The 12,052-nt window shown below is 43.3% G+C and overlaps 1 protein-coding gene across 4 annotated transcripts in view; it reads right to left on the bottom strand.

Annotated features, from left to right (window-relative positions):
- Positions 1-2,169: 2,169 nt before the first annotated feature.
- The window catches only part of THNSL2 (threonine synthase like 2), a 71,738-nt gene continuing 61,855 nt past the window's right edge, over positions 2,170-12,052 (bottom strand). For 3 of the 4 annotated variants that reach the window (XM_077280258.1, XM_077280257.1, XM_077280260.1), the window contains 3 exons: positions 11,915-12,040; positions 6,261-6,412; positions 2,180-2,707 (listed from right to left, as the gene is read on the bottom strand). In XM_077280258.1, the coding sequence (XP_077136373.1) occupies positions 2,509-2,707; positions 6,261-6,412; positions 11,915-12,040 (477 nt within the window). In that variant the 3' untranslated portion in view covers positions 2,180-2,508. Of the gene's footprint in view, positions 2,708-6,260; positions 6,413-11,914; positions 12,041-12,052 lie in introns of all 4 variants that reach the window. The other variant, XM_077280259.1, reaches the window with a different exon arrangement.

The following is a 12,052-nucleotide window of genomic DNA, read 5'->3' as shown; positions in this document are numbered from 1 at the left end:
CGGAGTTGGAGGCGGCCAATTAAAGGATCGTTGACTTTAGACTTTGTCATGTGTAGAACATTCTCTCGTGATAAAGTAAAGCGAGTCTCACGTTTCAGAGGAGACCTCATGACGGATTTATCAGATCGTTTACAAGGTAAAAGTGCAGGAGTTTACATCACCGGAGTGTGCACAATAAAGGACAGCCGGTCTATTCTCACACCATCTGGCTAAAGGGCACATCGGAAAGGGCTAGCCCTAAATATCGTCCTACGCGTTCGATAAACCTATCAGGGCACATCCTCAAGGGTTTAGGAGTCAGGACTGATGGTCAACTGGATAAGAATCCGTATGTAGGTACAGAAGACTACAGGTGCGAATAAAAAGCTATGGAAGTCTAGAGGAATATGTAGCCTGCTCATGGTCTTGGGTTGGGTAGGACCACCAGAAAACAGGCACTTTTCATCGTTGGCCAAATTAAAGGGTTGACCCTTTTCCGAAAACTTTCCTTCATAGGATACAGCAGCTGTAAATAAACTAAAAATATTCTTTACCCTTCACATGTTAGGTGGGGAATCTCCACCTCCGCCCGATCTCTGTTTGTCTGCAGCGCTGACATCACATCAACAACACTGCAGCCAATCAGTGAGTTCAGTAGCTCTACATTATATACAGTCAGAACTGTTGAGCTCACCGATTGACTTTACTGCTGCAGACAAACAGGAGAGACCGAGCAGAGCTGGGGATTCCACGCTGGACCGGGGGAGGGTAAGTAATATTCCTTTTCTTTTGTTTTTACAGCTCCTGCATCTTATAATGGAATGTTTTCTGAAAGGGGACAACCACTTTAATGACCAAGTAGTTAATTTTTTCATCCTTATGGATCTTTTTTTATTTTACTTTTGATAAAGCTGTAGGCTTGATTTTGTTTTTATATTTTTACACGATGAGTTCTGTTTTTCACCACCGCCATTTCAGGAAATTTTTTTCTTATTGATTAGCTTTCATTAATTGGGGGAAAAGAATGCAAAGCCAAAAAAATTTCAGTAGTGTTCTTTGTGATGTTTTACGCAGTTTACTGAAAAATTAATATCATTCGATGGTACGGCATGAACGCAGAGTACGTATTATTCCATAACTAACTTTTAAAACTTTTTTTTTAACGCAAAGTGCTGTTGGATAGATTAATATTAAATTATGGGTTCCACTAAACACTTACATATTTTATCTCAAAGTATTAAAAAAAAGTCATTTTGGATGGAAAGTATTTTTTTATTAATTTTAGGGAAGGGTTTTTTTATGATACTTTACTGATTTTTATTTTACTCTTTTTTTTCCCCACTTGGGGCAATCGTCTGATCGCTTACATAATGCTTTAGAATACAAAGTATTCCACAGATTTATTGCCCGTTAGAGATGGACCACGTTCACACTTTCAGTATTTTACATCAGTATGTGTAAGCCAAAACCAGGAGTGGAACAATCAGCGGAAAAGTATAATAGAAAGTCGTCACCACTTCTGGATTTATCACCCACGCCGATGGGTTGACAGAAGGAGCCTTCTCCCTCTGGCAAACACTTTACAGGCAGCGGTCGCAATTGACTTTAGCATTTAAAGGGTTAAACTGTCAGCATCAACTGTTCCTTCTGTGCCAGTAGTTTAACAAGGACATTAATAGCCCATTGCCAGGATTGGTGATAAATGTGTGATTGCTGGGGTCCTGGAGATCACGAGAATGGGGGTCTTGAGTCACCTTGTTCCTCCCGTGTCACTTCCATAGACTTTGAATACATGACCAATGCTCCGGTTAAACTCTTCCTTGCGGCGCTATGCAGCATAATTTAGTGTATTTAAAGGAGCTATGTGATCCCTTTTTTAACCGGGTTCAGCAGGGTTACTGCTGCTGCCAATGATTGGCTGCAGTCATGAAACCAGCAATGTCAGAAGAGGATGGAAGAAAACTCTCAATGGAAAGAAGAGCTGCAGTGGGTGTCAGAGAGGGGTCGTATAAGTCATATGTTGGTGAATGTAGATTTTTTTTAGACCCCTCTGGTTGTACGAGCTCACTAAAGAGTATAAAACAGTATACATACCTCTAGTCAGTCCATGGTAAACATCTAAAAAAATATCTAAATAGGCAGCAAACGTTATAAAACAAAAATAAGAGACACCACTGAAGCGACAGCATTGGAGCAGCTTGGGGTTCAAGTGGTAAGTGCCATTTACTGTATTTTATTTATTTACTTTGCTTCTTTTAATGTATGAAAAGTCACGTAAAACCGCTCCAAAAAGGTGTTTTCTGCCTTGGTTAACCCAACCCATCCATTTAAAGGCCCGATCCTAAAACTGGTGAACATGTAATATTTCTGCAGGAGTCACAGATCTCAGATTTCTGAATATATTTAGCTTTGCAAATAACCTCTTCAGAAAGAAGGTGACTTTATCTACTGGATATCGCAACCCTAAAAGTCAGTATCGACCCTTTAACGAGCCTTGCCATATTTCTGCTTGCTGAGAGTGCCAATGTTTTACATCCTCTTCTGGGCGATAGCTTCTATTTTCTCACGCAGCACTTTCTCCCAGTCATCTTGCTTTTTGAGGAATATGGACCGTGTTTCCCTCTTCATCAATGCCTCGATCGCTGGCGGTATCTCCGGTACAAGATCGGCTCGAAGAATGACGTCCTGGAATTTAGCTGCTGACGCCGGGGCCAAACAGCATCTAAGTCTGTGGAATGAAAATGTGATAATTTTGCAAATTAATCTTAAAATGAACCAGAAAAATTGTCTTCAGTCAATTGCCTTGTGACTGATGTAAATACTGGGCTCTTAAAACAGCATACTGACACTGGGCCGTCCATGACATTCTTATTATGCGGGCTCTTTCTGTCAGTATCACACACATACTAGCTATGCAAATATATGGGCAAGGAGACTAAAGCCGATAATGGGGATCTGGAGCAGAGGGCGCTATCTTTACAACACATACTCTTGAAAAGCTTTATTTTGACTACATTCCACTATGTTGTTCAATACAATACAGACATATTTTACTGAAACCATTGGCTATTAATACAATACATTATTGGCTCAGAGTTAACAGTGGTGGATCAAAAGGGTTCGTATTGGGCCCTCTTCTTTTTAATTTATTAATTAGTTGATGCAGGGCATTCATAGCACAATTTCCATATTTGACCATACTGCTAAACTTAGCAAGGTAATTAACACAGACGAGAAAAATGTAATATCACCCCAAGAGTTCGGGTACCACAGTGGTGCTGCCTTCCTCTCGGGGAGGGAAATGCCATGCCTGGAGGCAGGAGGGATCCCTTTGGCAGGTAAGCTGTACATGCAACACTTTCTGAATCCAGGCCAGAAGGGGGAGCTCTAAACCCAGTTTAAGGGGAGTTTCCCTCCATATACATCCTGGTCTGGAGGAGGAGTTAGACAGTTGGTCCAGGGAGACCAAGTGAGATAGTCTGGTGCAGACAAGAAGAGAGGAACCTAAGAGCTAGAGGGAGGGCTGTGATTGGACCCCTCTAAGCTAAGAGCAGAAACCGGGCACCGGGAACCCAAGGCTGTGTGGAACTGCAAGTCTCACAATAGAACCAGAGGGCAGAGAGCTTAAAGTGACCTGCTCACCTTAAACCTAAGGTACAGCAGCATTCCAGAGCTCGTAGTCACAGTGTTAAGAGACCTTTCCCCTTTTACTTGAGTGCCCAGGGCCATGGACTGGGGCTGTCATGGGGCAATAATGGGAAAACAGGAGATGAGGAATCTGGGCCCCTGAACTGCCCCTCAGGCTAGGGGAAGCCCTGTCTTTCCTTAACTTTGAGGTACCCTTGAAGGTAGGGAGGCCCAAGTCACCGACCTGCCTCTATCCTGTTTAAACCCTGACCTAAACACCCAATCCCCACCACAATCCTCACCCCTTGGGGTGAACAAAGTAAACAGCACCACAAAGCAAATAAACAGGACAACACAATATGAGAGTGAGGGGAACACAATACCAAAAGGGGAATGCACAAACAACAAAGGAACAAGGTAACAAAAACTCAGCACTTAGCTTGTGCACATCACAGATAGTACAGCAACAGAGCTCCAAACACCAGACTTGGCTGACACCAGGGAGCTGCTCCTGCTGGGTTGGTCTCCAGAAAGGACCTGTATCGCCAACAGTCAGATGATGCACCAGGTGACCATTTAAAGGATGTGGGCATGGTCACCAGCCACACCAGCTGACCCAGCAACACTGCAGTAACACCAGGTTGCCAGCTCGGGAAAAACTGCATTTAACCCCCAATGGCCTGAAAGGAAAAAAGCTTTAATGTGTGTGGAACCAGAGCTGTCACAAATCCAAAAATGGATCGTGACAGGGTCGCTGCCACTGTGACAATCCCTATAATTGCGATGGGACCCGGTACCGAGTACCCCACTGCCCTGGCAGTCGACTTAGTAGAGTTGTGAACTTATGCCGAGAAAACAATATGCAAAATGATGTACTAAATGGTAAAATTGTCACTGAAAAAGACTTGGGTGAGTGGACGGCAAACTGAACTTTAGTGGTCAGTACTAGGCAGCTGCTGCCAAGGCAAATAAAATAATAGGATGCATTAATTATGGGATAGATGCTCAAGAAAAGAACATAGCTTTGCCTCTATACAAGTCACTAGTGCGACCACACTTAGAATACTGTGCACAATTTTGTGCTCCATTGTATAAGAAGAACATAGCTGAAGTAGAGCGGGTGCAGAGAAGAGCGACCAGGGTTACTAAGGGAATGGGTGAACTGCAGGACCCAGACAGGTTATCAGAATTGGGGTTATTCAGCCTGGTAAAGCGAAGGCTTAGAGGCAATGTTATTACAATGTACAAATATATGAAAATGCAGGAAAGAGATAATTATAATGATCCGTGATTAGGGAGTATAGTGATAAGGGAGCATCCACTATGTCTAGTGGAAAAAAGGTTTAATCATTATCACAGACAGTGATTCTTTACAGTAAGAGCAGTAACACTATTAATTATTTACTGTATGAGCTGTGAGACTATGGATTCTTTACTGTGTGAGCAGTGAGACTATGGATTCTTTACAGTAAGAGCAGTGACACTATTAATTATTTACTGTATGAGCTGTGAGACTATGGATTCTTTACTGTATGAGCAGTGAGACTATAGATTTTTTTACAATAAAAGTAGTGAGACTATGGATTCTTTACAATAAAAGCAGTGAGACTATGGATTCTTTACTGTATGAGCTGTGAGACTATGGATTCTTTACTGTGTGAGCAGTGAGACTATGGATTCTATACTGTGTGAGCAGTGAGACTATGGATTCTTTACTGTATGAGTCGTGAGACTATGGATTCTTTACTGTATGAGCAGTGAGACATTGGATTCTTTACTGTATGAGCAGTGAGACTATGGATTCTTTACTGTGTGAGCAGTGAGACTATGGATTCTTTACTGTATGAGCAGTGAGACTATGGATTCTTTACTGTATGAGCAGTGAGACTATGGATTCTTTACTGTATGAGCAGTGAGACTATGGATTCTTTACTGTGTGAGCAGTGAGACTATGGATTATTTATTGTAAGAGAAGTGAGTCTATGGATTCTTTACTGTATGACCAGTGTGATTATGGAATATTTACTGTATGAACAGTGTGACTATGGATTCTTTACTGTAAGAGCAGTTAAACTATGGATTCTTTACTGTAAGAGCAGGGAGACTATGGATTCTTTACTGTAAGAGCACTTGTGATGCAATTGGAAGACTGTAATCTGATAAAAAAAATTGTATTGCACTCAGCCTAGTGTTACTCTATGAGGCAGCTCACATCTGCGATTGTTCTTTCATGCCGAGAATTAGTTTGCACGCACCCATGCAAGTCTATGGGTGTATGTGAAACCTTGCACTACACTCAGATTTCCGCAGACGGCAATGGAGGAGATGGAGAAATTAATTTCTCCATCTTCTCCGCACCTGTGCTCCAATCAATTCTCACATGGGAAAGGATCGAAGCACAGAGAACTGACACTTGGCTAACGTTTGTAGCAGTGCTGGAGCCGAGTGCCATGGGACTACAAACACTAGTGTGTCTCCGGCCTTGGACTATGGATTCTTTACTATATGAGCAGTGAGACTATGGATTCTTTACTGTGAGTAGTGAGACTATGGATGACAACATGCATAGGACAAAAACAAATCTAAAAAAATAATAAATAATGCAAAAGCATAAATCAAGCAGCAGTAACTCTTTGTAATAAATCAGTTCTTACAAGTTTTGATTGATGCTGAATTGCTGATAATGGTAATAAACGGCAACAGCGGAGTGTGGACAGAGTAGATACTGGTTCTCCTGCCAGCAGCGTCTTATGGTCTGCAGGATGTTATCATCTGTGACTGAGCAGGATTTCATCATTTCTAGAAGCTGTAGGAGATGGGGAGACAGTGGAAATCTCTTACTGCTGCTATCACTATTATTGTTATTACAAGTAATATCACTATTGATAGTTGTGCTTTATACTTGTTATATCACAAGAGGGCGAGACACATCCAGGACACAGGTAGATAAGAAGCTTTCAAATCTGATAATGAACAAGAGTCAAATTAGTACCTGAAGGGATCTATCTGGTCAACATTTTGTCCATCAATGTCCCTACACATATTTAAAGGGAATCCGTCAGCTGGTTTTTGCTATGTAATCTGAGAGCAGCATGTTGTAGGGGCAGACACCCTGATTCCAGTGATATGTCACTTACTGAATTGCTTATTGCAGTTTTGATAGAATCCTTGTTTTCTCTGCTGTAGATGTAGCAGTAGTCAAAATGCTGAGCTGTGTATAACCCCTCCCACACCTCTGATTGGCAGCTTTCTGTGTACACTGTCTGCAAGCTGCCAATCAGTGGTGGGGGCAGGGCTACACAAATTAGACTGACTTGCCTGCACTTGAGAACTAGTCCTGCAATGATAATCTCCAGCTGATAAAACACTGATTGTATTGAAACAACACACAGCCTAATGAGTGACACATCCCTGGAATCAGGCTCACCTGCTCTATATTATGGTGTTCTCAGATTAAATAGCATAATGCTGATGACCGATTCCCCTTAACAATTGATTAAAGTAAATAGATTCTTATTATAATTTTTTTGTTTTGTAATCTAATCTAATGTGGGCTGATAATTTATTCCATATTTCTTAATGGCAATCTGAGCCCTAATTCTGTGACTTACAGCTCCAAATTCCCTGCAAAGAGATGAGGACACAGAAAATTAATATTTTAAAAATTGGCTCCTCCCCAGCAGACTATACCTTGCTTGTTAGCCTCAGGCTCCCTCAGTTTAGTGAGAAGGCAGTAGGAAAAACAAAAAACATTAACGCATTTGGACAAAAATAATGCAATTACACCCTGAGAGAAGAAAACAACATAAAATCGACCCAGCCGAACAACTAAGGGTGGATGCTGTTTCCCCCAATGAAGACGATCGAGAAACAGATTTTACGGTGACTACCAAAAATTTTTATTTCTCATTCGCTTCATATGGGGACACGGAGAATCAAGGGATGTCCTAAAGCTGTCCCTGGGGTGGGAAAATAAATAATATACTGTTACCACCAAAATCTCCACTGTTGCTGAGGCCGAAGCTTGAGCAACTGCCACCTGCAAAATCTTCCTGCCATGGCTTGCATCCGAAAAAGCAAAGGTGTGGACCCTGTAATACTTAGAGAAGATATGTACTGATGACTAAATAGCTGCTTTACAGAGTTGCAGGACCGATTCTTAATGGCAAACCACACAGTAAGCCCCCACTGCTGCGTAGAGTGCACCTTAACCCTAAAAGGAGGCATCCGGCCTTCGCTCTATAGGCCTGAATGATAGCTGTTCTAATCCTGAGAGGGCCAACTGGTGTGACAAACATAGAATCAGACTGTCTAAAAAGGTCGGTGGCTGATAAATAGCACCGTACGGCTCTGACAACATTCGTATAGAGCCTTCTCGCTCGGATGAGAACGCGCAGGGCAAAAGGAAGGTAAGATGATGTTCTCGTTAGGGTGGAAAGACGAAGCACCTTGGGGAGGAAGGACAGAACAAGTCTCAAGCTACATTATTCTGGCGCAGGATGAGGAAAGGAGCTTGACAGGAAAGGAGGAGGTGACGGCTATAAGGAAAGCTACTTTATTGGCAAGATGAAGAGCACAAGTCTCTCTGACAGGCTCAAATGGTGGAGAGTGAAGATACTCCAAGACTAGATTAAAGTGGTTGTCGGGTCCAAATCTGTGCGACTGCAGACTTATGAATCCCCCCAGTGCACACACTGTGCGCTACGAGGATTTGCTTCTGAGCCAGGACCAGGGGGTATGCATGCATTATACATAATCCCAACCAGAGCTGGTCTAGTGGGTGCGGCCTCGCTTCATACACTTGTATCGAGAGAGGCTTTAATAGCCATGTCGTTTAACTGAGTGACTGTAAATTCTGGTAGAAGAATGGACCCAGAGACAGAAGATCTGGAAGGTGAGCAAGCGTCCAAGGGACATCTGCCAAAAGGTTGATTTTGTCCGCGTACTAGACCCTCCAAGGCCAATCTGTTGCGAATCTGTGGATACCTGGAATCTCCTCTGCCTTGACCTCCCTGAGGAGTCTGGGCAGAAGAAATAAAGGCAAGAATAGGCAATGCGAGAACTAGGACCAGGGAATTTCCAATGCTAAATAGTAGATAAGCAAAGAAATGTAGGGGCTACAAGAGCCCAGTCAGCTCACCAACAGAAAAAGGAGCACGTGAACTCGTCCTGACCCAGACGTAGCATAAGCTGAAGACGTAGAAAATGTAAAGGTATTATTATTAGAAATATATCCATGGTCGCAAGACACTTTGCAATGTGCCACGGGGGGAATACCTCTGCTATGTCCGTTCAAGGGATTGAGCAGATAAAGCGGTCTGTTCGCGGAAGAGACATTAACAGACCCCTCCTCACAAGGGAGGCATACTGGATTTATAATTTACAAACTAGGTTGCCATTGGGACTAAATAAAAGGAACACAATTATGTACCATTACTGTTGAAATTTTTATTTAATTATGTTGTTTTAATGTTATTATATGTTTGGTTCTTTGTGCAATAGGACCTACGATTAGATCATGTGATTGGGAGCTTTCATTGTGATAGGTCAATGAACTATACATATACTCCCTTAGCATTCAGGTATATAATAGCCATGATGAAGATCGTACAGATCGAAACGCGTCGCTGTTAGCAGGTTTTGTCGCTTGTTCACATTCTATTTTGTGCAGGGATGAATTTATATCTTATAGATCAATAAAAGACTTTTATTTGCAAGGAACTGGAACTACCTTCACATTTTCTACGAATTTCCAATGCGTTGGCCACGACTGCCTGAGAATCCCGAGATCTTGCAATGAATCTTGGCACCTTGTGGTATAGTCTGGATGCCAGCAGATCGACATCTGGTGTGCTCCACTAATGACAAATCTGCTCAAATCTGGGCAAAGTGCCCATTCTTCTGCCAATACCTGCTGGTGGTTGAAGACGTCTGCTAACCAGTTGTCCACTCCGGGTATATGAATCGCCGAGATCAGAGGAACTTTGTCCTCTGCCCATCTTAGTATCTCTGCCATCTCTGACATGGAAGATAGACTCAGGGTCCCTCCTTGATGGTTGATGTACAGTAGGTCATTGCCGTGGCATTGCCTGACCCGACCATGATGAGCAATCCTAGCACTAGGTGCTGCCAATGTAGAAAAGCCGGCCAGACAGCTCTGAGCTCCAACACATTGATCATAAGGAGTCTCTCTTGACTGTTGAAGGATCCCTGAACTGATAAGTGGCAGAAGATGGCCCCTTACCCAATAAGGCTGGAATCTGTGGTCAGAAGCTGTCACTGGATGAGTTAGAAGAAGTGACCCTGGATTAATAATGGCGATGTCAACCACCACCTGAGACTCTGGCAACAGTGAAGTGGAATGAGGACTGAACAGTCTAGAGACTGTATTGACCTGTCCCAACGGGCCAAAAGTGTGTTCTGTAGGGGCCTCAAATGAAATTGTGCAAACTAGACTGCCTCGACCGTTGCTACCATCTTCCCCAAGACTCTCATGCAAAAATAGAGAGAATGTCTCTCTGGTCGCTTCAGAATTTGGACAGAGAATTTGAGTGATAGCCTTGAACTATATCGAATATCATCCATAAGAACCAAAGCCACTGTGTTGGAAATAATCCATCTGAATTTTTCCAGGGAATCTTCAACAATCTGCAAACTGTCCATATACTGGGAAAAGGAAGGCACTTTGACCACATAATCATCCAGGTAGTGAATTACCACCACCCCCTGAATCTGGACCAAATCCATGATTGGAGCCAGAGCCTTTGAAAACACCCTGAGTGCAGTTGAAAGAAAGGAGCCTTGATGAGCCAGAAAGATAGGTAAATGAAGATAGATGTCCAGAAAATCCATCAAGGACAGAAACTCCACAGCCTCCATGGATGTTGCGACTGACCGGAGCGGCTCCGTCCTGAAGTGACACAGCTGTACCCATTTGTTCAGCCTTCTTAGATCCAGACTAGGTCGTACCGAACCATCCTTTTTGGGGATGACGGATAGGTTTGAATAGAACCCTCTGAAATATTCTGATTACTCCTGCTTGAAGCAGGGAAGCTATCGCTCGATCGAAATTGGGTCTTATACTAAGGAAAGTGGGGGGCTGAGATTTGAAAAAGAGATCTTACGGGAGAGCGACATACTATTTTGTAGCAAGAATAAATTACCTCTCTGACTCATACATAACTGACTGACCCCGGACCATGCGTCTCTGGAGAGGAAGAGGCAACCACCCACCCGGAAGGAATAACCGAGAGGGAGCTACCCGCCATGTGTTAACGCCTCTACTGCCTCTGGAACCAGAGGGCTTAGCACCCGGACTGAGAGAAGGCCCGGTGGGAATGTGTTTAAAGGATGCTCTCCTTGACCTCTGGTAGACTCTGGGTCTAACCCGACATCTGGAATCCTCTGGTGCAGGAAACTGACGAAAGGGGTGAAATTGCAAAGCCCCCAGTCTTCGAAATGGGGAAGCAGAGTGCGTCTACTGCTCGTGGCGTCAGCAATGATCTTGTCCAATTTAGTACTAAATAGGTGAGACCCCTGGAATGGTAAAGAGCCAGAGAGCAGATGGAAAAATGAACGACTGCGAGCAGCGCTTTAAGAAAAGTTGCTGAGAAGAACTGATAATGACCCTCAGATGTCAACAGCTCTCCTTGTCCGTGGTCCTAGAATTGCAGCCGTTTCGCTGGTGTTTGTTATGCTTCGGTGAGTGCTGAAAGCAGGACGACGCAAATGAGGGTCCCATTCAGACGCCATCTTAAAACTACTGCCACGTCAGAAAACAAAGGGGCGGCGATAAAGAGTTGGGTGCCAGAAAACGCTGCTGATAGAACAATGTGTCTGGCAGCTGGCCACACTGATTGTTTGCGGATAGGCTACGGCGAAACCAAATAGCTAGCAGTGTGCCTGAGGCTTAGCTACAGAGCTGCCATAACTGCTGCGATGCCGCACACAAGACTGACTACATTGTCTACTAGCATTACATCTTGCTGTTGCCTGCCATCTGGCAGTGCCACTTACTTTCTTTGGCTCATCACCTTGCACTATATTGGCATTTTTTTTAACATTGCTTGTCTTTTAAATTATTTCTAATAAAGTATTGTACTTTTATTGTTCATCTTATGCCTCTCCTTACATGCTCTCTCTAGTATGCAGTAAGCTCCTGAGCTCCCTCTAGTGGCAGCTGAAGGTTGCTGGAATAACACAACTGCACATTCTAAACACATATTCTGAATTTTTCAGCTCTGAATTCCAAACCCAAAGATAATGTACGGAGAATGGGCTTACCGTATTCAATGGATTTATACTCTACCTTTCCGTGCAGGTCTTGTGGTAATTTCAGTCTTTTTCTCCCATTAAATTCATCCATCATCTCTTTGATTTTTGCGCTGTCTGAATCTGCAGCCAGCCACAGTATCCGCTCCATATTATAGGGCTCCTGTGCAGCAGA

This window comes from Ranitomeya variabilis, chromosome 1, assembly GCF_051348905.1.
Source record: "Ranitomeya variabilis isolate aRanVar5 chromosome 1, aRanVar5.hap1, whole genome shotgun sequence".
In the NCBI taxonomy this organism is placed as follows: Eukaryota; Metazoa; Chordata; class Amphibia; order Anura; family Dendrobatidae; genus Ranitomeya; species Ranitomeya variabilis.
Note: the sequence above shows the minus strand (reverse complement) of the source record. Positions and strands in the feature narration are given on the sequence as shown.